Source organism: Rhinoraja longicauda, chromosome 31 (genome assembly GCF_053455715.1).
Source record: "Rhinoraja longicauda isolate Sanriku21f chromosome 31, sRhiLon1.1, whole genome shotgun sequence".
NCBI classification, from domain to species: Eukaryota; Metazoa; Chordata; class Chondrichthyes; order Rajiformes; family Arhynchobatidae; genus Rhinoraja; species Rhinoraja longicauda.
Window position 1 is genome coordinate 15,172,091 of NC_135983.1, and position 27,983 is coordinate 15,200,073.

The following is a 27,983-nucleotide window of genomic DNA, read 5'->3' on the forward strand; positions in this document are numbered from 1 at the left end:
GTAAGCTTGCACGTACAGCAGGCAGTGAAGAAAGCTAATGGCATGTTGGCCTTCATTGCGAGAGGATGAGAGCTTAGGAGCAAGGAGGTTCTATTGCAGTTGCACAGGCCCCTTGTGAGACCGCACCTGGAGTATTGTGTGCAGTTTTGGTCTCCTGAGAAATTACATTATTGCTATTGAGGGAGCACAGCGCAGGTTCACCAGGTTAATTCACGGAATGGCGGCACTGGGCTTGTATTCACTGGAATTTAGAAAGATGAGAGGGGATCTTATAGAATTCTTAAAGGATTGGACAGGCTAGATGCAGGAAAAATGTTCCTGATGTTGGGGGAGTCCAGAACCAGGGTCACAGTTTAAGAATAAGGGGTAGACTATTTAGGACTGAGATGCGGAAAAACTTTTTCACCCAGAGTTGTGAATCTGTGGAATTCTCTGCCACAGAAGGCAGTGGAGGCCAATTCAGCCATGATCATATTGAATGGCAGTGCTGGCTCGAAGGGCCAAATGGCCTACTCCTGCACCTATTTTCTATGTTTCTAGGTTCACTAGGTTAACCTAGTGTAACCTAGGTTCACTAGGTTAATTCCCGGAATGGCGGGACTGTCGTATGTTGAAAGGCTGGAGCAATTAGGCTTGTATACACTGGAATTTAGAAGGATGAGGGGGGATCTTATTGAAACATACAAGATAATTAGGGGATTGGACACATTAGAGGCAGGAAACATGTTCCCAATGTTGGGGGAGTCCAGAACAAGGGGCCACAGTTTAAGAATAAGGGGTAGGCCATTTAGAACGGAGATGAGGAAGAACTTTTTCAGTCAGAGAGTGGTGAAGGTGTGGAATTCTCTGCCTCAGAAGGCAGTGGAGGCCAATACTCTGAATGCATTCAAGAGAGAGCTAGATAGAGCTCTTAAGGATAGCGGAGTGAGGGGGTATGGGGAGAAGGCAGGAACGGGGTACTGATTGAGAGTGATCAGCCATGATCGCATTGAATGGCGGTGCTGGCTCGAAGGGCTGAATGGCCTACTCCTGCACCTATTGTCTATTGTCAGCCATGATCATATTGAATGGCAGTGCTGGCTCGAAGGGCCAAATGGCCTACTCCTGCACCTATTTTCTATGTTTCTATGAATTCTAATATGAAGATTACCACACGATAAGTCACAGTTTTCCTATTCATACACAGTAAACCCTCAATATAACGGACCATGGGGGGGAATGGTGCCCGTTATTGCTGATTGTCTGCTATACCCGAGTAAGGGATTACCAAGTAATATAGTATCATTGTATTAGTAGCAGAAAAAAAGAATGCAGATGCTGGAAGCAGCTGGTGAGGCGGTGAGGGCTGGGTCTGGCCTCGGCAGCCGAGCCTGGAAGCAGCTGGGGTGGCGGTGAAAGCATTGTCAGCCCGGCCTAAAAAAGGCCAGGCTGGGGGTGGCGGTGCAGGCTGAGGGTGGCGTCGGCAGCACGACCTGACTGTGAAGATCTGTCCACTACAATCGATATCCATTATAAAGAGGTCCATAATAGCAAGGGTTTACTGTACAAGCTGTTAAATCTTTTGCAAAATCTTTTAAATAGATATTTTCTGCTGTGTCACAATTACAAACGTTTTGGTTACACCAATAGAACCTGTTTTCATGGAATTACAAAGGGAGCCAATTGCAGCTAATATAAACCATACCTGCTGGGCTGTGCTGCCATTACTGTATCAATGGTGTCCACTCCAATAGCCATAATATTCATGATAGCTTGTCCTGCTTCTGTATTTGCCAAACAATGGGTACACATAGCCTGAAGACTGAGAGGACTAGAAGATGAAAAGGAAAAGAAAAATAAAAGCATTAAGATTTTTATAAAGCAAGATATGCTTGCACCATCACTTCCCAAAATAAATTCAGACTACAAACACGACTCTTAGGGCCATACCTGCCTTGTGATTCCTCTTCAAGATTCAGATTCAAGATGGTATAAATAAGCTCAAGGATCAGGCAGCCTACAACAGATAGATGATCATGAAATTGCAAACATATGAAAATTAAATCATATACGCCTGTTGATATATCTATATGCATTGCTCATTTGAACTAAATCAAATAATTTAAAAATGGACCAAAAGGTAAAAATTACTCTTTTGCCACAATTTCTTAATATTGAATCTGTTTCCACAAAAAACACAGGGCACAGTAATATTATGATGTGTGACTTGTGTGTAGGCAGAGATTTATTTGTCAACGCTAATGAAAATCAGGAAGCCATTCATATCCCTTCTGTCCGCCATTTAATAAAATCATTAAACCTTGTGCTGCATTTTATACAAATATATAAATGAATTAGGAGTATCTGTAGGCTTGTCAGCCCTTTAAACCTACTCTTCCATTTAATAAAATCACAGTTGATCTTAAGGTTTCCTCAACTCTGCAATCCTGTCTATCTACAGTAACCTTTCAGTCGTTATGAAGAACCTTTCTATCTCCATCTCAAAAATATTTTTAAAACGGCATACACTGCTTTTTGAAAATGTTCCAACAGCACATGACCCACAAAAAAATAATGTAATCACTATCTTAAATAGGTGAGGATTTGTTACCAATTTATTTTAGCATATCTTTACAAATATTACATTTATAACTATCTTTTGACCCCAAAGTAAAGAGAGAAAGTAAGTAAATGCCGTTAGGAAGCAAAGTTATCCCGGAAAAGGAAACGTCGCCCATTCCTTCTCTCCAGAGACGCTGCCTGTCCTGCTGAATTACTTCAGCATTTTGTGTCTACCTTCGATTTAAACCAGCATCTGCAGTTCTTTCCGACACATTTTACCCCGGAATCCATTGAATAACAAGTCAAACTTCCACCAATTGACCCCAACACACCCCTTCTTATTCATAAAAGAGTGCCAGAATTTCAATTAAAATGTCAGATTAAAAACTAAGCACACATGATAAATTTAAGCGGCAAACCTTATTCCATACTAAAATACCGCTGTACAAAAGGTTAACTTTAAAAAGGTGATTTTCTGCGCTGCACACTAAAAGATACTTGCATTGGTTAAGTATTTCCTTCGTTGTGGACTATTGGCAAGCTGCTTTATAATTTCACATCATGATTGACAGATTATTAATATGGCACCAAGTGGGTGGCTGGAGGGACACTCTCTGTATTGAATGGATAAATGCAGTATACTGATAGATTTTTCTTTGAATATATAGGAATAAGAAAGCATGGATCACAGACAAGCAAAGCCACAGCTGTACGAGCAATTATATTTGTGTGTGTGTTTCAAAAGAAGCATCAAGTGACATCATGAATTTACATGGGAAAAATGCTTATAGATACAGCTTACTTTTAGTTACTAATACAATAATTATACTATACAGTGGGCAATTTATGTAAAATCTGAACAAACTCAGTTTCTTTATCCAGTACTTGCAACAATGCTGTAGCTCAAGGAGGAACTGCAAGATGTATCAATATACACTCAAAAAATTTAAATACCCTAAATGGAAATCAAGATTACATAATGAATTGTCCACAAAGGCCTTACCGATTTCTTCTCGCATGCCATAGACATTATAACGCCATTTGTGGTAGGTTGGCAGTAACTCTTTCAAAACAAAGACCACACAAGGCATAAGACCTCGACTTTGCGTACTTCCCAATTGGCCCTGTTCAAATCCAAAAAATATCAAATATTGGTCAACTTTGCTTGATCACAACAATGAGGCATCAACAGTCCACAAACTGTACGAATTGGCAGCAACACCTCCTCCTCAATAACCATCAGCACAGGAACACCTCAAGGCTGCATGCTCAGGCTCGTGCTCCACTCATTCTGTACTCATGACAGTCTAGCCGGATACACGTCCAACTCCATCTTCAAATTTATCGAAGATACCACCGTTGTTGGACAAATTACAGATGGTGATGAGTCAGAGTACAAGAGGGAGATCAATCGACTAACCGAACGGTGCCGGAACAACAACCTTGATCTCAACGTCAGTGAAACCAAGGAACTGATTGTTGATTTTGAAAGAGGAAGGTCCACAAACCTGTCTTCATCGACAGGACAGTGGTGGAGAAAGTCAAAAACTTCCAATTTCCTGGAAGTGCATATCTCTGAAGATCAATCCTGGACCCAGCACATTGATGCAATTATAAAGAAAACCTATCAATACCTCTCCTTCCTAAGAAGCTTAGGAGATTTGATATGTCAACAAATACTCTCTTGAACATCGACAAGTGCACAGTGGAGAGCATATTGACTGGTTCCATCACAACTTGGTTTGGTAACTCAAAAGCCCAGGAATGAAGGTTGCAAAAAGTAGTGAACATTGCCCAATCCACCACGTGTACTGACCTCCCCACCATCAAAGGGATCTACAGCAGTTGCTGCCTCAAAAAGGCAGCCAGCATCATCAGAGACCCAAACCACCCTGCCACACTCTCATTTCACTCCTGCCATCAGGAAGTAGGTATAGGAGCCCAAAAACTCTAACATCCAGATTCAGGAACAGCTTCTTCCCTACAACCAGCAGCCTATTAAATACTACAATCTCCAAACAAATTCCAAACTACATAGAACTGGGGGCATTGTTTTTGTCTTTGCACTATTATTATTGTTTGTATATACACTGAACTTTATTTGTTGTTTATTATGGTGTTTCCAGAGTACAATGTTTATATATCTGTTGTGCTGCTGCAAGCACGAATTTCATCGTTTCATTTCAGGACCTATGACAATAAAACAATCGTGACTCTTGACTTGATGTTTATATAACTGAATTAATTATATCACTAGTTACTGACAGATGAAAAATGGTATTACTATAGTGTTGGCGTTTCATTGTCATAATAATGCTATGTTTATTTAAAATGGAAACAATTTTGATTATCAAACATGTATAAGTATATCCAATCGAATATACTGTACAATGCATTGTTAGATAAATTCCGATTTGTTGGACCTTTGGTATGAAACTGAAAAAATATACTGAACTCCAAAACTCAAACAAATGGGTCAAGCTACAACTCATAATGTGATAATGAAAAATTATCCAAACAAAAAAAAAAATCAAAAGAATAGCAACAATATAGGTTTGTCATACTTTGATAATTGCACACTTTGTAGTCCTTTGAGATTTGTATTTCCTCAAAGATAGACACAAAATGCTGGAGTAACTCAGCGGGACAAGCAGCATCTCTGGAGAGAAGGAATGGGTGATGTTCGGGTCAAGACCCTTCACTTTCAAAGTGTATTTCCTCACTTAGTTGGTGAAAGCAACCATGGACCCAAAGGGCCGAATCCCTCCTCATGATTTGCAATAAGTACAAAAGATAATGAAGTAGCCCATGCCCTCTTTTACACAAACAAGATCAGTAGTCCCCAATACTGTTCCAGATGGGTGTGTGTGCATATATTACTGGGGGTCCTTCCATCATCTACAAAGCAGCAATCAGACAATGAAACAATCACCACTTACTCGCCGTTATTGTCTACCATCTCAAAGATACTTAAGAGACAGTCAATAAATTTATCAAATTCCTCCTTTTGACAGTTCCAGCACATGGTACACTAAACTATTGGACACTGATTGAAGAAAAAGGAAACTGTGAAATAGCTACTGCAATGCAAACCATGGTATGACAGTTGACTTCTGTAAAAGCTATCAATCTCCTTAAAAATTGATTGACACTAGGATTCAGAATGCAATATTGAGGATGGTTCAATCGTTCAGTAGTAAGATAATAATACATGCTTTTGGGGGATTGTTTAACTACTAACAGGCAGAGCTAAGCAATGTAAAACATTCAAGAATGAGCTTTACCTTGACAAGTGTTATAACCAGTCGCAGAAAGGCTGTTGTGACACTATATTTGCCTTGCGGTCTCTCAATACTCAGCAGGAGATTACCATAACTACCTGCTTGCATTCCTTCGGCACTGCAAGAATGGAAAAAAAAAGACAGTTTTGCGTCTATTTCTTTCATCAATAAAATGCTAGTTCAATGCCAAACAAGGGGAGGGAGATTTTTTAAAAATAAATTATGAAAATAAAAAATAAACCAGAATAGGTCAGGTAGTATCTGTGAATATAAAATTCTTAAAGCGTTTTGATACATAATGTAATTTTCTTAACCTTTTCTATAATTAATAAAATGCTTCACTTTAAAATTAGACAATTTTCAGAGTGGACTAGGTAGATGCACAAAGGTATGACAAAGAATAAGGAAATAAAAGAATAACGGTGGAAAATTAAAATGCAAGGCATATCCACCATGGCTTTAAGAAGTCAGTCAAATCATTAGACTCTTACATATCAGATGTAATTTATAATCGAATACCTGATAGACTGAACAATCCCAGTGATTTGTGTCACAGAGTACGGCAAGAAGCCTGTGTGTTGCAGATCTGCCCACACCTAAGTACAAAAAAAAATAATCCTCCAGTTATTTTCTCTCAGCTGTACAATCTTCATTTTAACAGGCCATTGTAACTGCTGGAAAAACTTCAGTGAGTATTCAGATAATTGTTATCTTGCAGCCAAATTAGTCCAATTCACTATATTTTATAACCCTACTTGATTTTGTCATTGAATTTTATTTAGTTTAGCCTGATGAATCTTTGGTCTCTATAGGTAGTTGCTATAATGCAATAGTAGCATTCCCAAGAAATCTTGCATTATAGAATATAGCGTTATTTAAAAGTGTCAATGGGGGGAAAGGAGTTAGAAGCTAGATTGGTTTTAAACTCACAATAACAATAACTTATTTTTCCTGCAGGAATTTCAAAGATAAATGTCTTACCAACGCCAAAAAGTTTATTTTTGTTACTGCAAGCTAAAGAATACTAAACACATATTAGTGTTTCATTGCATATCATTGAAACTCATGTCAATAGAAGCAATTGTTGTCATTTTCAATGGCCAACCCAATAAAAGATGCGCCTGTCTTCTTATGAGAAGTAGTATCTGATGACAACGGTACAGTTACATAAAAACAATTTTTGTCCCGAAAACTGTTTAAATTCAAGACAGCTTTTTAACTGCTTGTCAATTTCCAAACTAACTTAAGTAGTTCTCTGATTTCCATTCAAAGCCACATTACAACCAATTCAGTCTGCATAATACAAAAAAAATCTCTAATTCATCACTCGTGTTATGTCCAATTTGGGTCATGGAAATGTCAAGAGGGATTGTTTAATCCAATAACATAGTCATACAGCACGGAAACACCCCTTTCAATGAAACACGTCTATGTCGGAGATGCCATATCTATGCTGGCCCAATTTGCCCATGTTTGTCCCATATCCCACAAAACCATTCTTATCTGTGTACCTATCCAAGTGTCTTTAAAATGCTGTTACAATGCCTGCCTTAATTAACGCCTCTGGCAGCTCGCTCCACATACCTACTACCTGCTGTATGAAAAGGTTGTCTATTAGGATCCTATTAAATCTTGCCCGTTTCATCTTAAACATGCCCTCAGGTTTTTGATTTCCCTTTTCATCTGAAACATGCCCTCTAGTTTTTGATTTCCCTAACCTGGGTAAAGGACTGTGCATTCACCCTGTCTGTTCTCCTCATGATTGTATACACCTCTACAACATCACCCCTCAGCAATCTGCACTCCAAGGACTAGAATCCTAGCCTGCACAATGTCTCCATTTAGATCAGCCCCTAGTCCAGGCAAAATCCTCATAAATCTGCTTTGCACTCTTTCCAGATTAATGCCATCCTTCCTATACGAGGTAGTTATAAACTGAACTCCAAATATGGCCTCATCAACGTCTTATACAACCGCAACATATCACAACTTCTATATTTAATATCCTGACCAATGAAGGCCAATGTAACAAAAGCCTTTTTTACCACTCTATCGACCTGTGACACCACTTTCAGGGAACCATGTACCTGTACTCCTAGATCACTCTGCTCTACAACATTCCCTAGGACCCTACCACTCACTGTGAAGGTCCTGCCCTGGTTTGACTTCCCAAAATGAAACACCTCACACTTTTTCTGCATTAAACTCCACTTTCCCAGCTGATCAAGAACCTGCTGTAAATTTTGTGAGTTTAAATACCCAATTCTCAATGACCAAGTGAAAAGGCACAGATTTCAGATCAGAAGGTTCATCGTTTCTCTTTGCAAATTGATAGGTCATGGAATGAGAAAACAGCGTAAAAAACCCAAAAAACTTCAACACATAAGATGCGGTCATACAAGCACTTCCTCCTATGACGAGTTACTAATCTCACCTGCGCTGTCAAGAGGAGTTTGGCAAGCAGACACTTAATGAACAGGATAAGAGGAAAAAAGGAAAAAAGCGAGTCAACCTCCGCTGCATCCATGACCTTCCTGAGAGTAGAACTGCAGAGGACTGAGAACAGTTAGCCTGTCCACACTCTGAGACAGTAGAAGTTGTATGGCGCAGGGAGACCTAAAAAGATGGGAGAAAATAAACATTCCTTGGCTTCCACAGGACCTTAAGAACATACTCTGCACAAAATTGCTGATTGTTCCCATCAAGTCTTACCTTGGCTGGCATCCGTGTGGCCAGGACTGTCAGGGTATTTACGCAGGAAGCAATCACATCCATTGGAGGATTCATTACTGAACTAAGTCTGCAAAAGCAGAGAAACTATCAGCATCAATTTAAAAAATGGAATCGCTGCCACATATCTATGCATCAAAATGCCTAACACTTCTAAATATGTTAATGTGCAAAGGGTATGTGAACAATTCCATCTTCATGCAGAAGATATGACTATCTTTTGCATAATTGGGGTTGTAACTACAGGCAATGGTAGCTCTTAGGCGAAATGTACACGCTAAAATACAAGTCACAACACTAAACCAATTTGCCAATAATTTTTCATCACATTTTTCAAGTTTTGATTAGATACATTTAGTTTAGTCTATATTTAGTTTAGAGATACAGCGCGGAAACAGGCCCTTCGGCCCACCGAGTCCGCACCGACCAGTGATCCCCGCACATTAACACTATCCTACTACTAGGGACAATTTACACATACACCAAGCCAATTAACCTACATACCTGAACGTCATTAATTATACTATTTTTATTTTCTGTGCAACTGATATAAATGGCAGTAAAGGAAAATAGCGTCACTCTCCTGAATATATTTTTGAACTCTTACCTTTGAATTAACATGTACAAACGTGAAGTGATTGGCAGCAGACAATCCGTAATAGACCAATCCGTGCTGACTATTCTATGTACCAGATCAATGATAGGCTTGACCTTCTGGCAGTGAAGGAGAACATCTGGTAAAAATAAAACAAAATTATACATTAAATCTATTGATATACAATTATAGAATTTTATCATTTTAGAGTTAATACAAGATATGGTGATTAAAGAAATTGAACACAGCCATATTATTCCGTGGACAAAATTAACAACCAACCTTAAATTTACTATGAACATCTTAAAAGGGGAAAGAAACATTTTACGTCAATCGATAACAAAATCTGCAACATCTTTGCAGTTCCATCAACTAAACATTGGTAAATAAGTCCTTCATTTACATAATTCAGCAGTGGACTTTTCAAATATTTGAGCAAAATTACAATAGCTTCATATGAAAATACTTCACAAACAAATGCGACTCTTTAAAAGTTGCTCCAAACATCTGATACAAAAGGACTGGGATAATAGCCATGAGTAGGTAAAGCTATCATGCAAAGCAACTGGTAACTAACCTGCAGTTGAAACCACATGTAGCAGCATCTCAATCTCACAAGTGAAAATTGTCCAGCCACTGTACGAGTAATGCCAACGCACAAGGTAACCCTGAGCTGTAGGCATCACAGTTCCATATGTGCCCTGCGGCATACGTATATTGGCCTGTCCAGATCCTAAATGAGAGAAAATATTGCTGACGTGCATTTAAATCATTACAAAGAAAAACAAAAGCTCTTGGACATGATGGTCTGCAGCACAGGGGTTCCGCAGGGAACAGTGCTAGCTCCATTCTTGTTCACCCTGTACACTGCGGACTTCAGGCACAGCTCTGCAAACTGCTTTCTACAGATGTTCTCTGCCGACTCTGCCATCGTCGGCCTCATCACAGGTGACGATGACAGTGCGTACAGAGAACTGATCAAAGAGTTTGTGGACTGGTGCCAGCGGAACCGCTTCCGAATCAACGCGGGGAAAACCAGGGAGATGGTGGTGGATTTCCGCAGGCGCCGCCAAGTCCCCCCGACACCGGTGAACATCCAGGGAATGGACATTAGGACGATGGCCTCTTATAAGTACCTGGGTGTTTACCTTATCAATAAATTGGACTTGACCGAAAACACCAATGCGCTATTCAAAAAGGGCCAGAGCAGACCCAGGTCCTTTAAAGTGCAGGGGGCACTCCTAAGGACCTTCTACAACACGGTGGTTGCATCAGCCATTTTCTATGAAGTGGTCTGCTGGAGCAGCAGCATCTCAGCGGCGGAGGGGAAGAGACGACAAGCTGGTCAGGAAGGCCAGCTCTGTCCTGGGTTGCCCCCTCGACTCAGTACAGGCGGTGGGAGAGAGGAGGATGATGGCAAAGTAAAATCGCTGCTGGACAATGACTCCCATGCCATGCAGGACACTGTCACTGCACTGAGTAGCTCCTTCAGTGACAGATTCCTTCACCCCAAGTGTGTGAAGGAGAGATATAGGAGGTCCATCCTTCCCGCTGCTGTGAGACTGCACAACCAGCACTGCTCCCAGCAGACGAGTCAACGGTAACAGTTAAGGAATACACAGTAAACTGATGACAATTTATCCTTGTCTTTACTTTTATTTATAATGAATGATCTCTTGCTATCCACTTTGCTGCTGTAACACTGTAAATTTCCCCGGTGTGGGACAAATAAAGGAATATATTATATTATTATCATTTACTGTGCCTCGGTACATATGACAATAAACTAAACTAAACTAAACTGTAGCGCCTATTATGATGTTATATTGCAACTCAATTTCATTTATCAAATTTCAGCTCAGCAAGGATATCAATCTTGGTGAGTTACCAAACTTTACATAGAAACATAGAAAATAGGTGCAGAAGGAGGCCATTCGGCCCTTCGAGCCAGCACAGCCATTCATTGTGATCATGGCTGATCATCCACAATCAGCAACACGTGCCCAACTTCTCCCCATATCCCCTTGCATCTTTTAAAATTTGAATCTTATTTTTCAAACTAGAAAATATGTTACTGTGTCCAGCAAATCATTTCAATAACATAATCATATCATATCATATCATATATATACAGCCGGAAACAGGCTTTTTCGGCCCACCAAGTCCGTGCCGCCCAGCGATCCCCGTACATTAACACTATCCTACACCCACTAGGGACAATTTTTTTTAATAACATTTTTACCCAGCCAATTAACCTGCATACCTGTACGTCTTTGGAATGTGGGAGGAAACCGAAGATCTCGGAGAAAACCCACGCAGGTCACGGGGAGAACGTACAAACTCCTTACAGTGCAGCACCCGTAGTCAGGATCGAACCCGAGTCTCCGGCGCTGCATTCGCTGTAAAGCAGCAACTCTACCGCTGCGCTACCGTGCGTGGTGCAGTTTAACTGTCATAGATAGTTAGCTTTGAATTCAACCAGGTTATCTAATGAAAGACTAACTGCAAAACAGGAGAGGATAAATGATTTTTGCACCCAAACATTGCATGCCATTATCAAATGAATAAATAAACTGAGCCTGATCATTTTATATGTGTTCAATCTTAAAATAATAAATTTATTACGTCGGTGATATTGAAAGAATATTTTGAAAGAAATTAAAGATGTTTTGCATGCATGTTTCGATGCCTCCTCAGAGTTAACAGTGTTTGAGGTAACAGGGTTGAATTCCAAAGTGACAAGTCTAAACATTAGCTGTATTATATGTCTCAAAGTCATGCAGCTGTAATTATTATCAAACTTTGTATCTTAAGGAAAAAACAATAATTTTAATAAATGAAAAAAGCAAGATTATCACAGGGCTCCGATACTATGCAAGATTATCCTGAACTTACCAAGAGGATAAAGTAGTTTTGGTGTTTGCCTTCTCCACTGAGTTTCATCCTCATGTGAAAGTATATCATTTGGTTTATGCTTGTACAGCTCTGTATAACATGACATTTTGTCCAAAAAGCTGTAAACCTTCAACAGATTATAAAAATGAGACCATGAAGTCAACCAGAATATATAGACGTAATAGAGACAGATTCATAGTAACATTGAAACAGGAGTATGATAAATATCTGAAAAGAATGAACTTGCAAGGCTAAGGGGAGAGTTCAGTAGAGTTGGACCAGCTGGATTGCCCTAGTAGAGTGGGACCAGCTGATATAGACTTGATGGGCCCAATGGCCTTCGTTCCACCCAGCCCTCAGGAGCCGCATTATTTAATTTAATTTGCATGCTCTAAATCACTCAAAATTACCGCAAAATCCTATTATGTTCGCTTCCTCCTTCCAAAGCCCCCTTTACAAGAAGATTCATTAAGACTATTACTGCATAGATCTAAAATTATCATCTCCCTCGTTATTTCCTGAACCCATTGACCTAGAAACCATCTTGTATACAGCACATGAATTTGTCTTGCAACTTATTATCACTAATTTGCCCAATATGGAGACCAAAATACACCATGATTCCTATATTACCATTTTTTCACAAAATGCTGGAGTAACTCAGCAGGTCAGGCAGCATCTCAGGAGAGAAGGGATGGGTGACGTTTCGGGTCGAGACCCTTCTTCAGACTGATATCAGGGGGGCGGGACAAAGGAAGGATATAGGTGGAGACAAGAAGATAGAGGGAGAACTGGGAAGGGGAAGAGAGGGACAGAGGAACTATCTAAAGTTGGAGAAGTCAATGTTCATACCGCTGGGCTGCAAGCTGCCCAAGCGAAATATGAGGTGCTGTTCCTCCAATTTCCGGTGGGCCTCACTATGGCACTGGAGGAGGCCCATGACAGAAAGGTCAGAGTGGGAGGGGGAGTTGAAGTGCTCAGCCACTGGGAGATCAGGTTGGTTAAGGCAGACTGAGCGAAGGTGTTGAGCGAAACGATCACCGAGCCTGCGTTTGGTTTCGCCGATGTAAAGAAGTTGAAAACTAGAGCAGCGTATACAATAGATGAGGTTGGAGGAGGTGCAGGTGAACCTCTGTCTCACCTGGAAAGACTGTTTGGGTCCTTGGATGGAGTTGAGGGGGGAGGTAAAGGGACAGGTGTTGCATCTCCTGCGGTTGCAGGGGAAAGTGCCTGGGGATGGGGTGGTTTGGGTAGGAAGGGACGAGTAAACCAGGGAGTTATGGAGGGAACGGTCTCTGCAGAACGCAGAAAAGGGAGGGGAAGATGTGGCCAGTAGTGGGGTCCCGTTGTAGGTGACGCAAATGTTGGAGGATGATTTGTTGGATACGCTGGCTGATGGGGTGGAAGGTGAGAACGAGGGGGATTCTGTCCTTGTTACGAATGAGGGGAGGGGGGGCAAGAGCAGAGCTGCAGGATGTAGAAGAGGCCCTAGTGAGAGCCTCATCTATAATGGAAGAGGGGAAGCCCCTTTTCCTGAAGAATGAGGACATCTCTGAGGCCCTAGTGTAAAACACCTCATCCCGGGCGCAGATGCGGTGTAGACAGAGGAATTGGGAGTAGGGGATAGACCTTTTTGCAGGAGACAGGGTGAGAAGAAGTGTAGTCCAGATAGCTGTGAGAGTCAGTGGGTTTATAGTAGATGTCAGTCACTAGTCTGTCTCCTGTGATGGAGATGGTGAGGTCCAGAAACGGGAGAGAGATGTCGGAGATGGTCCAAGTATATTTAAGAGCAGGATGGAAATTGGAAGTCAAGTGTATGAAGTCAGTGAGTTCTGCATGGGTACAAGAGGTAGCACCAATGCAGTCGTCGATGTAGCGGAGGTAGAGTTCGGGGATGGGGCCAGTGTACGTCCGGAACAGGGATTGTTCGACGTATTCAACAAAGAGGCAGGCATAGCTAGGGCCCATGCGAGTGCCCATAGCTACGCCTCTGGTTTGGAGGAAGTGGGAGGAGTCAAAGGAGAAGTTGTTAAGGGATAGGTTTCCATCTCCTATATTACCCTTAATGATTCATCTTTAATTTCCTAATTTTTGACATTTGTTACAACTATATGATGACCTATGAATAATTTCCTCTCTTTTCCCAGCCCTTTGTTGTTTCTTAACTGCACAAAAACTGATTCTACACCACGATCTGCTGAACCAAGATTGTCTCCCATAAGTCTTCATTTATTAATAGGTCCACCCCACCTTTTTCTTTTTAAAATTCAGTGTTATAGAGCTGTACAGCATGAAAACAGCCCTTCGGTCAACCTTCTCCATTCCAACTAGGTTGACATATAGGGCTAGTCTCATTTCTCTTCATTTAGCCCAAGAGTACTTAATCAAAATGAGAATCTTGTTTTGAAATCACTCTTAAAATGGATGAATACCTTTTTAGCTGTGCTTTTGTCTGAGATAAGCGCCGACAGCAACTGCAACAGTGGTGCCATGGATTGTGGGAACATTCCACAATTGTTGTCCAACAAGACAACAAGACCCGTTGTGGGTTCCTTCAGAATAAATACAAGGATCAGAATTTACATTAAATGTTATGAAGAAATAAAAAAGCACAATTAGTGTTTTTACAAAACAGCACTTAAAATCTTTACTCTTTATATCTTCTCACAGCAAGCAAGCTTGTTTCCACAAAAAACTCAACACTTCATGAACTGAAGATTTGCAATCCAATGCAAGAAGTGTAAGGGATAAGATGCCATACGTTATTCATTTCACAATTTATTTCGAAAATACTGAACATGTTTACTCATAAGTAATGCACAAGAATCATGAAATAGAGCAAAAATTATTTTTAAAAATGTTGGGATGTAATGCAGCTGCCTGGTTGGCACAACAATAATGTTGTAGCTCCTGTCTACTTTCAGCAATCAATTTATTACTTCTAGTTATTTTCAATACGTGCCGTTTCTGATAATGTTAGAGGCTACAATAGAAACACATTTGCAAGATACAAAACAAAATTAAAGCAAATTTAAAGCAATTCTCAACTTCCACTTTCTTTTCAGAGTACAAGAGACATGATAAAAAGATACACATCATCTCAGGCCAGCAGAATAACCCTCACAGTAGGACAGGCTCTTTCTCAACATACTATGAATCGTTAGCACTTATTTCCATTGTTCGAATTAGTACAAAAATAGTTTGAGACATCAGTTGTGAAATTAATAACTATATCAAGCCTGCCATACACAAAATAGCCAGAACGATACTTTTCGTCGACAGAACATTTCCATCCATATTCAGATAATTTTAACATCACATTGAACAAAAAACAAATGTCTTCTTGGCTATCTTTAGATAAACATAATGTACTCACTGTATCCCAAAAAAGTTCAGCCAGATTAGGGGCTGCAAACACTTCACAAGCTAGGTTAATCAGGTGCTGGAAAAGAAAAAATAAATTACATTTCTGCTAAATACTCAATGCATATATAATTAAAATATACTGCTAAAGTACATCTACATGAACAACAGTAATTTGTGATATAGAAACATTTTTTAATGGAAAAATATTAAAAGAACTTTGCACTTTGTATCTCAAATAAAAATCAATGCCAATCCATAAGATACACGGCAGAATGTGATGTGCCAATGGAGGGAATATGAACAAAAGCTTGGTCAGTTCTCAGGATCACAACGAGGAGAAACAAAGGTCTAGGAAGGAAATCCCAGATCCTGCAACCTTGGGATCTGATGGCACAATCAAAGATAGATAAATCAAATTTGGTGAGGATCAGGATGCTAAGCTGGAACAATAAGTTAATGTAATTTGATCTCATCCGACTACATTCCAAATGGGATGAAAAGTTCTGCCGTTCGTTTAGGCAGACCTTTATCAACCCTTTGTTTAAAAATAATTCTCAAATGGTTTCTAATGCTTTACTTAGGGCAAGTATGGAACAATTTTATAACTTATATGGGAATAATACCATTCAATACACTTTAAGGTACATTAAAAAGCTTACTTCTTTTGAATATGTCCATTGAACAATCTCAAAATGCATCTTGGCGATATTGTGAAACTTATTAAGAAGTTAGTTTGCCTATGCCAGTGGAAAGGCCGGTTCCATTTTTTTTCTCTAAGGAGACAGTATATCCCTCTTATCAGTTCTGAACGCCACACTGGCAAGAGCCAGGATCAGAGTAGAAGGATAGATCACAGCAAGAACACACAATGATTAGGCACAGACTTGAGTTTTTTTTATTTTAAAGGTTGTATGCATGAGAAGCACGACCAGAATCACCCAAAATACAAAAGCAGGAATAGCATTATCTAAAAACAGGCTGAGAAGGAAATAAAAAAGGAGTCTATTTTCAATGTTAAAGTAAACAGTACTGAATGTGAAACATAAACATGGATATCTACTTGATCAAAGTTCTGTAAAGCAGTCATATAGATTTTTTTGATTTATGTAATTTATTTTCCTCAACGATAGTAATATGAATCAAGTGTGTTTTTTTCACTGCAATATATTTAATTTTATTGGAGTCAATGTTACGAGCAGAAGTGCAGTCTTCAATCGTTGAACTTCTGCAGATAATGGACAAGGGAAAACTGAAATCCAATTTCAAAGCTACAATTTAAAAAAAATAATAAAACCCCTAATTTTTACAATAAGGGATAAATCTACTACTAAGACATTTATTTTCAATACCAATGGTAACATGTAGTACCTGTTGTTCTCCCAAAGTTTCTTCTTCAAAAGATGTTAAGACAAATGAGAGAAGTCCATAGATGCACATTCGTGCAGTACTTGCTGTACACTGAAACACATAGAAACAACCACTTGATGTTTGGGACAAAGGTCCATAATTTATTTATTTGCCTCTGTACTCCACAATTTGAGATTTGTATTAGAAAATAATCACATGTGGTTAAAGTGCACATTATCAGATTTTAATAAAGGCCATTTTTATATTTTGGTTTCACCATGTATAAATTACAGCAGTGTTTATACACAGTCCCCCCATTTCAGGGCACCATAACGTTTGTGACACAGCAATGTCATGTAAATGAAAGTAGTCATGTTTAGTATTTTGTTGCATATCCTTTGCTTGCAATGACTGCTTGAAGTCTGCAATTCATGGGCATCACCAGTTGCTGGGTGTCTTCTCTGGTGACGCTCTACCAGGCCTGTATTGCAGCCATCTTTAGCTTATGCTTGTTTTGGGGACTAGTCCCTTTCAGTTTTCTCTTCAGCATATAAAAGACATGCTCAATTGGGTTCAAATCGGGTGATTGTCATGGCCACTCAAGAATTGAACATTTTTGGGCTTTGAAAAACCCCTTTGTTGCTTTAGCTGTATGTTTGGGATCATTGTCTTGCTGTAGAATGAACCGCCGACCAATGAGTTTTGAGGCATTTGATTGAACGAGCAGATAGGATGTGTCTATACATTTCAGAATTCATTATGCTGCTACCATCAGCAGTCGTATCATCAATGAAGATAAGTGAGCCAGTACCTTCAGCAGCCATACATGCCCAGGCCATAACACCCCCACCACCGTGTTTCATACAGAAGAGGTGGTATGCTTTGGATCGTGGGCAATTCCTTCTCTCCTCCATACTTAGCTCTTGCCATCACTCTGATACAAGTTAATCTTCGTCTCATCTGTCCACAAGACCTTTTTCCAAAACTGTGGTTGCTCTTTTAAGTACTACTTGGCAAACTGTAACCTGGCCATCCTATTTTTGCAGCGAACCAATGGTTTGCATCTTGCAGTGCAACCTCTGTATTTTTGTTCATGAAGTCTTCTGCAGACAGTGGTCATTGACAAATCCACACCTGACTCCTGAAGAGTGTTTCTGATCTGTCGGACAGGTGTTTGGGGATTTTTCTTTATTACAGAGAGAATTCTTCTGTTATCAGCTGTGGAGGTCTTCCTTGGCCTGCCAGTCCCCTTGCGAATTGTAAGCTCAACAGTGCTCTTTCTTCTTAATGATGTTCCAAACATTTGATTTTGGTAAGACTAAGGTGTGGCTGATATCTCTAACAGTTGTATTCTTGTTTTTCACCTTCATAATGGCTTCTTTGACTTTCATTGGCCCAACCTTGGCGCTCATGTTGATAAACAGCAATAAAAGTTTCCAAAGGTGATGGAAAGACTGGAGGAATGATTAGGTGCTGATAGCCCTCTTATTTAAACACACCTGAGCAATTACAAACACCTGTGAAGCCATGTGTCCTAAACATTATGGTGCCTTGAAATGCGGGGACTATGTTTCAACACAGCTGTAATTTCTACACAGTGAAACCAAACTGTATAAAAATACCCTTTAATAAAATCTAATTTTACTGTATTAGATACTGCATGGAAACAGGCCCTTCAGCCCATCGAGTCCGAACCAACCAGCAATCACCCACACACTAGTTCTATCCTATACACCAGGGACAATTTACAGAAGCCAATTAATCCACAAATCTGCACGTCTTTGGAATGTGATAGGAAACCGGAGCATCTGCAGAAAACCCACACAGTCAAAAGGACAAAGTACTAACGCCATGCAGACAACACCCGTAGTCAGGATCAAACCTAGGTCTCTGGTGCTTTAAGGCAGCAGCTCTACCGCTGCGCCAATGTGCAGTCCCATTCCAGTATTAGTTCTTCTGGTATTTTTATTGCAATGTTTTTCTTAAATTGATATTTTCAGAGGTTTTCCTATCAGAAAATTCAGTTAATATTATGCTGTAAAGAACATGGCAGGGTCCAGTTTACTCATAAGCATTATATTGCAATATTTCAAATCGTGTGAGGATTTATGTTCTTTGCAATATCTGTACTATTTCATTGAGAATGATGTTGCTGCACGCTGTCTGCACTAAGGCAGGGTGGCCTCGGTACCCGTTTTCACTTCTGTAAATAATCTACCTATTCCCTTTTCTCTACAGAATTCATAAACTTCAGGATTTATCTTGTTCACAACCACGCACCCTACTTTTCTTTCTTATTTACAAATTGCCATTGCAGTGTCTCTTGCTGCACATGATGCCTCATGGTTGTGATGGAAATAATTCCAAATTGATTCTTTCTCAGTTGAATAATAAGGCAGATGATCAAAGGAATCAAGTTGCACTCGTTGGAAATACTCAAGACTCAGATCTTTGGGGAGAATGGGAATTAAGTGATAAAGGAATAAGACCGAAAACATTATTTTTACAATATTGTATTAAATGCTGGAGTCAATTTGAATGGCCATATATTACTCTTGCTCTGACTTCTACTATTGCGATGCAGAACCAACAATGAAAACAATGGCTTTGTAGAACCTTTAAATGCCAACGTGAACCTTAGAACATATCCTCCGAACCAAGCCCTGCAAGCTTTCTTGAACAATTATATATTATTTCCCAGAGTACTCACGTTGTTTCCTCCACTCCCAAGTGCCTTAAGCATCTGTGTCATGTACTGGAAGGCATTTTGTTGAATAGCAATGCTCCCCAAGCGCCTAATTACTTGACTTAATTCATCGAGGCACAAAGTATGACGCAGAAGAGCCCAGGACAGAAGCACTGGAGCATGGTGTGGTATGTCACCCAATGTCAACAGCAGCTTATCCATCTCCTGCAAGATATATTTTTTGATAGGAAATTTATATTGTGCTAAAAGTCCAAACTACTTCTTAAACACAACACTGGTTTCAAAGAACTCTGACAGCAAAACATAATTGGTTCACTGAATTCAGTTAATATAAAGCAAATAATAACCACTCACACCTAACTAAGCTTTAATCATTGTAAAATCCATATGGAATGTCCTTTACACTTTGCAAAATACATTTTTTTCATCATATTGCATTATTCATTTCAAGAAAAAGAGAGCAATCGTTCTGGCCGTCTTACAGAATAATGAAGAAAAAGTGGATTTGTGGATCTCCTCAAACACTACCCTGAGAATTTTCATTTGTTTGCACATAAGAGGACACAGACACGTTCTCAATGAAAAAACTATATTTACAAAATCAATTGTTAATACTGAACTAGTCTGAAAGAGATTTGAAGGCAAATTCAACTGATAATTTCAGGATTACAATGAAATATAATCACTCTATTTTTTAAAAGAATATGGTTTAAAGAACATACTCACAAGAGAACCGCATATGAACACAAGAATCAGGAGCATGTGTAAGCCAGTAACCCTGTCCCGACTGCTCCCACATTCAGGACAATTGCTGATTCAATCTTGACCTCAACACCTTTCTCACTCTCTCCCAAACACACTCAGCCTTCTGTAGTTCAAAAGTCTATCAATCTCTGCCTTGAATATATTCAATAATTCTGCCTCTACAGCTCGGAGGTAGATAATTTTTAAAAATCAGGACCCTCAGCAGAAATGCTTCTTATATTTCAATAAGATCACCCCCTTAGTTTTCTTTACTCTAATGAGCACAGTTCCTATCTACTTGACCCCTTTTCACATGTCAACCAGTTAATCTCAGGAATCAACCTTGTGAACCTTCTCTGCACTACCACCAATGCAAGAACATCTTGCCTTGAATATGGAGATCAAAACTGTATTCAGTATTCCAGGTTCAGTCTTCCGAGTAGCCTTTAAAGCTGCATCATATCTTCCCTACTTTCTAATCGATATCCTTTGCAAAAAGTTAAACATTCCATTAAATCAATTATTTTGTGTCTGCATCCAAACCGTTCATGTACAAGCATCCTTGTATCCACTTTACTGCAACAATTTGGCAATTCACTATCTAGGGTGGTTCATTCTTCCTTCCAAAGCTTACATTATAGTCCGTGTACCAATTTCTTGCCCACTTGCTTAACCCATCAATATTTCTTTGCATACTCTCTGAATTCTCCTAACTTGCTAACCGACCTATTTTTTGGATCTTATTCAAGTCATTGCTCCAGAACACAAATAGACAAGGCCACAGTGTCTTAGTGCATCAGTCACTGAAAGGAAGCATGCAGGTACAGCAGGCAGTGAAGAAAGCCAATGGAATGTTGGCATTCATAACAAGAGGAGTTGAGTATAGGAGCAAAGAGGTCCTTCTGCAGTTGTACAGGGCCCTAGTGAGACCGCACCTGGAGTACTGTGTGCAGTTTTGGTCTCCAAATTTGAGGAAGGATATTCTTGCTATTGAGGGCGTGCAGCGTAGGTTTACTAGGTTAATTCCCGGAATGGCGGGACTGTCATATGTTGAAAGACTAGAGCGACTAGGTTTGTATACACTGGAATTTAGAAGGATGAGAGGGGATCTTATCGAAACGTATAAGATTATTAAGGGGTTGGACATGTTAGAGGCAGGAAACATGTTCCCAATGTTGGGGGAGTCCAGAACCAGGGGCCACAGTTTAAGAATAAGGCGTAGGCCATTTAGAACAGAGATGAGGAAAAACTTTTTTAGTCAGAGAGTTGTGAATCTGTGGAATTCTCTGCCTCAGAGGGCAGTGGAGGCCAATTCTCTGAATACATTCAAGAGAGAGCTAGATAGAGCTCTTAAGGATAGCGGAGTCAGGGGGTATGGGGAGAAAGCAGGAACGGGGTACTGATTGAGAATGATCAGCCATGATCACATTGAATGGCGGTGCTGGCTCGAAGGGCCGAATGGCCCACTCCTGCACCTATTGTCTATTGTCTACAACAGCAATCCCTTTGACACCCAACTAGTTACTGATTCCTGACCTAATTGGGACCCGTTCATCCACTCCCTGTCTCCATAATAACCCTGTGCACTCTTATTCTGTTCAATACCCTCCAGCAATCTAAATACACTACATCTCTGATGATTTTTATTTTTAAAAGTTCCTCCCTGCTCCCTCCACAACTTCCCATTCATGCATTGATTATCTATTATTGGGATATTTAGTGTCTTCTATTGTGAAGACCACCGTATTTTTTTAAATCTATTTGTAGAAGTTCTTATTATCAGATGTTTTAATACTCGCAACATTTAAACATATTTGTTTTTTTAAGCTGTCCAAAAGAACGATATACACATTTAAAATTCTACCTCTTAAGTTTACCTGGCAAACCTCTCGTGTGGTAGCAAACTGATGTCGGTCTACACTATCCTCAAGGGCACATTTATGTAAGAAATCAATGTCCATTCCCTCCACCAGTATCAATGCACTAAAATATCTGTGGAGGAACACAAAAAATATGATTTATGACATGGCAGAATTGATAGACGGATCTATACAATGTAGTATTTGGAATCTGGCAGAAACCTTTATTTATATGATTAAACACTTCAAATCTCTCAGATGTAGGAGTAACACAATCTCAAACAAAATAAAGGATTTCGGGCAGATTATACCATTATACATATATGTTTTTAAATTTATATATTTATATATAAATATTTATACATTTATGCTTCTAAATGCATCTTAAGTGAACCTATCAAACCTGGGGACAGCATGCGACAGCGACCGCAATAAGCTACGGTACCTGGCGACAAGCTAGCTGTCGCCAAGAAATTTCAAACCGTTTGATTTCTCAGCAACGCGCTGCGATCCACTACGATCTTTGGAAGACTCCTCACGATCATGCCCACGACACCCCGGCGAACTGTCGGCAACAGCCTAGTCGCCGGCAGTCGCCTTAAAATCGCCTGTGGGACAGGCCCTTAAAGACTAATGAATTGGAATAGGTCATTACAACTTGGTGTTCTTGAGGCATATTAAAGTGGATAAATCCCAAGGGCCTAATCAAGAATATCCTGGAACATTGTGGAATACTAAGGAAGAGATTGCAGAGATATGCATCATCTTTAGAAATCCTCCAGTACCTCATCCATTGTTAATGTTGTGCCTTTATTCAAGAAAGACTGCAAGGACATGCTAGTGAACTACATTTGAGAGTGTTGTGTGCAGTTCTAATCACTCCACTATCAGAAGGAATGATGTTTACTAGAATGGAGCCTGTATTAGAGGGTATTAGTTATAAAACTTGATTGTTCTCTCTTTTGGATATGCACATGGATATGCAGGGAATGGCCTTGATTGACATGGATGAGTTGAGCAGCAGGACCTATCTCCATGCTTTATAACCATATACGTGTTTTTATTTCTATATCTACTATTTGAATAGTCCTACAATTTTACATTAATCTACAAGGCGTTATTAATTATACAAAAGCAAAATTCAACAAATGGTTAAGGCAGAAATTTGTAGAAAACATGTATGTAAATATGCCTGAAACACTTACTCAAGGAGCATCAATGTGCATTGCAGTTGTGAAAGCAAGAAAAATTCTACTTTTCTAAAAGGCTGGAACAAGAATCTGAAAGAGGGAGCATCCTACTGTCCTGTCACTACTGAATAAACTGCAGCATAACTGGAACATTACCCAAATGTAATAGGAGATAGAATTTACATCTACTACTTGTCAAGTTAATGATTTTTTCCAAATTGTTTTCATACAGCAATCTCACATTTTTCATAAACTTTACAAGGACAACCTTTTTTCCAAACTATCTAAATATTTTAATTAGGTTAAATAATTTGTCAACGTATACTCACCCAATGCGATCAACTAGTCCATCCATGCTTTCATCTATAAGGTGTCTGTTTGTTTGCCGCGCTCCAAATCCCTGCTCTTTAAATATTCTTGCAAAAGCCAGTAGATCTTCAGGTCCCATTTCAAAATAGGCATAATATAGGAACATAATCTCCAAAATAAGGGCCTGCTCCCTAAGGCATTGTATGAACCAACGAGACACCTGGCGTTCTGTCTGCGGAAAAACAATCAAATTCAGCAATTGAATGCATCTGTTTTATTTCAGTTAATTCTAACAAATGTCTAAGGAAGATTATGAAGCACGAGGTTCCTTTGAAGATATCCAAAAGATTTGCAGACTTGAGCTAAAATTAATAGTCCATAAAATAGATGTCATAAATATACATTTGGAAGGTGGTAGTGTTTGGAAGAGAATGGGATAATTTATCAGCATGGCTTTGTCCAGCACAAGTAATATCTTATGCTTAATTTGAGGAGAAAAAGATGATTGATGAGGGTGGGTCAGTGGATGTTGTCTACATGGACTTCATTAAGGCATTTGACAAGATCCCTCATTGTAGACCGATCCAGAATATTAAGATAGTGTAAGAAAATAACTGCAGATGCTGGTACAAATCGAAGGTATTTATTCACAAAATGCTGGAGTGACTCAGCAGGTCAGGCAGCATCTCAGGAGAGAAGGAATGGGCGACGTTTCGGGTCGAGACCCTTTTCAGAATATTAAAATGCATTGGATCCACAATGGATTTAGAACTAGTCTACCCATACATACATGACAAATGTTAGTAGTGGATAGGAAGTTTGTGACTAGTAGTGTTTTGCGGGGATCAGTACTGCAATCTCTTGTTCGTCATAAATAAATGACTTGGATGAAAATGTAGATTGATTTGTCCAGAAAGCTTAGATGACACAACAAGTGTTGGAGTTGCGTACAGTATAAAATGATACAGCATCAATTACATCAGTAATATATAGGAGCACAGAACAGGAATTTAATCCGATCAAGCATGAGGTGTTGCCGTCTGATCTAGTACGCAGGTAAATCCCCTCTGTTGCGGTGCCGAAGGCATGTTTCAGGAGCAGAGCGAAGAAAATCCCAAAGAGTATGGGAGCGAGGACACAGCCTTGTTTGACGCCACTGCGGATGTCGAAGGGCTCCGAGAAACTGCCATTGAACTGCATTGTCCCCTTCGTGTTGATGTGGTTGATGGAAGCAGATGTGATGGTGACGTTTTGTAGGCTTTTAGATAGGCAGATGGATATGGAGGAAATGGAGGGATATGGATCACATGCAGGCAGAGGAAATTTGTTTAACTTGACTTCAGGTTTGGCACAGACATTGTGGGACGAAGGGCCTATTCCTATCCTATAATGTTCTATGTTCCTAATCCTAGTCAAGCAAAGTTACTTAATCTTAAGTGGTGGCTCCATGCTTATGGTTACAGTTGGGAAATAACATTCACAAATCAACAGAATGTTAATCAGTTCTCATGGAACCGCTGAGGATGGGAAGCACATCAATTGAAGCAGTGTGGCCTCACAAATACACATCTCAACAGCAAGAAAATGGCAATGACATTTATCCCATCTGATATAGTTTGAAGGAACCAAAGCAACATGATCCAATGAACAGGATGATGGCAAAATAAACAATATAAAAATGAATTTAACCGAATACAAAAGCAAATATTACACACCATAAGATTCCCATGAGATTCCCAAGTTGGAGCTTCAGTTCTGAATAATTCCTCAAACTGCTTCCGATAATTTGTAACCAGTTCCTTCTCCAGCTTGTCCACACATTTTGAATACTCTGCCTACGAAATAAATCAAAAATACAACTGTAACATTGCTCATACTTCAGTAGTTTCATTCACCCAAAAAGCCTATTCATGTATTACTTTAACTCACCCTGTAAGGATGTCGTTCATCCTGAAAATATGTGAGTAGGTACAGAACACAACGTAGCGTATAAAGTCTTTCTTCATAATAATATTCTGCAATCTAAGCCGAGCAAGACAAAAAATAATCAATTTATTCTAAGATAAACATTTAAGATGTAAATACAGAATTCAGCTAATTGCATGTGAAATTATATTTTAATGTGTAGGCTATAAATTATTTCTGACTTCCACAAATTGAAATACACTGAGAAACTAAATGATCTAAACCAAACATTCATGTTGTAATAAGCAGGTAAGAAAATGTGTTTTTTTTTTACACACATCGCCAAAGTGCTACTTTCTGCTTTAAAAATGCTGGCCAAGATGAATCAGAAATCACCACCTCTGCGGCAAATGTATTAAGTCAAAGACAAACCAGCAACAAAATCACAACTCTGAAAATGCTACAACTCAAGAATTATATTACGATAAGATATCTGAAAAAACAGGGTTCTCAAATTTCTCCTCTAAATAAAAATGAAATTATAAAATGGGTATTTATTTATTATTTTACAGCTGTTTTTTAACTTGAGGCAAGCGTGTTTCCAGACTCTACGGCTCCGGATACAATCACCTTCTCCCATATAAGGAATGACATTAAGCTTTTTGTTTCATCCCATGTTGCATGATGTGAAATGGCAAGAGGCAGCAATACCACTTTCTCAGGATCAAATAAAAACAAATCAATTGATGCTTAATTCCACTTTTAACAAAAACTCCATATACCAGGAAAAGTGGCAAAATGAAGAGCCTTGACACCATTCCTTTAAATGCTTTTATTATACAAATCTTCCAAAGTATTTTTTTATTTTCCCTCCCTTTCATTTGCCCCCAACACACAGATCAGGAGATATGAAATGTTGTTCAGTAACTGCCCTTCTAATCTTACACTGCCTTGTGGAAGGCCAGTTTCTAGTTTGCATAATCTCCCAGCAGTGCAGCTGTGAAGAAGAAAAGCTGATGAAAGATAAAGAGGGAGTTCATATCCAGATTCTCCATTAACACATCTGGTGTACTTTTTAATGTTTAAATATATAACCACTAACCTTTAGCTGCAGGGCTTGGCTCTGTCTCTCATCCTGCAAAACTGCCTGAAAAGGACAAATATAAACGAATCAGTAACATGATGTTAAAGCTGTGTACCTAACAAAACTCTTTAAAAGAAAACAGTGTGAATTTAATGCAAAATTCATACCCGAAATTGAGGCTGAATCAGAAGCTAATTCAATTTTCAGCACAAACTCTACATGTCGAACTAGTTTTCAATTATAAACTAAGCAAATTTATGAAGATTATTTGTTGACAATGGCAGGAAACCGAGATAACGCCAAATGAGTCACTATGTATCTACTCAAGAAGTCATATTTCCCTAATTAAATATCTATGATTAATCCACTGGAATGCCCTCGCCAAAAAAGCCATACCTTTATTGAATCCTTTGTGCCCCTGTAATCCTCTTGAAGATATGATTGTAATATTTGAACACTCTGCTGCTCATCCAGACTCTGTCCAAGAATTAACCAATTATTAGAAGAAATTATAATAATAAGCATCATAACGTATACTTTTTATTTTACACAGATGTTGGTTTTAGTCAAACACAACGGAAGTTAATCTTCAGAACTCTTGCTTAAAAAATCACACAGCAGTTCCTTGAATAAAAACAATTATGAAGAACATCTGTTTTAGCCATTCATCAGCAGGCAAGACCAGATTACCATGATCACGAACGTCAAAAGACATATCCAAAATTATTTTCTTTATTGACACCCATCTTCTGACTACCTTCTCTTGGTCTCCTCCACCCTCACTTCACTCTACCCGATTCCTTGCCACACCCAACACAAATCTGATGCCTCCCAGCTCTTCAGCACTCCCCCTTTTCCTTTGTAAATTCTCTAAACACATCTTGCCCTGAGACCAACATTACCACAGTACTAAAATAGCCCTGCTCAAATTCACTGAAGACATCTTATTTCAATGAAAGATGATGTATTTCGCTTTGTTCTTCTAGACCAGTCTTCAGCCTGTCACAAATTACCACACCATTTGCTCCAACATACAAGTCCACAATTATCTAACTGAACTGAACAGAATTGAATTGAAAGATACAGCATGGAAACAGGATCTTTGGAATATTGAATCCATGCTAACCATCAAACACCCACTCACAATTGTTCTATGTTATCCCACTTTCACATCCACTCCCTGCACACAACGCAATTTACAGAGGTCAATTAACCTACAAATTCATGCACCTTTGGTACGTGGGAGGAAGCTGGCGCACCCTGAGGAAACCCACATGGTCACAGAGAGAACGCGCAAATTCCACACAGACAGTACCCAAGGTCAGGATCAAACCCAGGTCTCCGGTGCTGAGGCAGCAGCTCTACCAGCTATGCCATCCCTTGAGTGGAAATGTGAAAAAGTGGACAGGTAGACACAAAGTGGAACTCTT

The 27,983-nt window shown here is 39.4% G+C and overlaps 1 protein-coding gene across 1 annotated transcript in view; it reads right to left on the minus strand.

Annotated features, from left to right (window-relative positions):
- Window positions 1–27,983, minus strand: part of nup188 (nucleoporin 188) — a 70,800-nt gene that overhangs the window by 34,990 nt on the left and 7,827 nt on the right. The window contains exons 5-23 of the mRNA XM_078426047.1: window positions 26,950–27,030; window positions 26,572–26,616; window positions 25,494–25,586; window positions 25,280–25,399; window positions 23,585–23,796; window positions 22,084–22,198; window positions 19,466–19,666; window positions 16,777–16,866; window positions 15,419–15,484; window positions 14,475–14,594; window positions 12,043–12,169; window positions 9,725–9,880; window positions 9,160–9,286; window positions 8,535–8,622; window positions 6,342–6,418; window positions 5,826–5,940; window positions 3,545–3,665; window positions 1,930–1,996; window positions 1,685–1,810 (exon numbers count right to left, since the gene is read on the minus strand). Of these exons, the coding sequence (XP_078282173.1) occupies window positions 1,685–1,810; window positions 1,930–1,996; window positions 3,545–3,665; window positions 5,826–5,940; window positions 6,342–6,418; window positions 8,535–8,622; window positions 9,160–9,286; window positions 9,725–9,880; window positions 12,043–12,169; window positions 14,475–14,594; window positions 15,419–15,484; window positions 16,777–16,866; window positions 19,466–19,666; window positions 22,084–22,198; window positions 23,585–23,796; window positions 25,280–25,399; window positions 25,494–25,586; window positions 26,572–26,616; window positions 26,950–27,030 (2,147 nt within the window). The remainder of the gene's footprint in view (window positions 1–1,684; window positions 1,811–1,929; window positions 1,997–3,544; window positions 3,666–5,825; window positions 5,941–6,341; window positions 6,419–8,534; window positions 8,623–9,159; window positions 9,287–9,724; window positions 9,881–12,042; window positions 12,170–14,474; window positions 14,595–15,418; window positions 15,485–16,776; window positions 16,867–19,465; window positions 19,667–22,083; window positions 22,199–23,584; window positions 23,797–25,279; window positions 25,400–25,493; window positions 25,587–26,571; window positions 26,617–26,949; window positions 27,031–27,983) is intronic.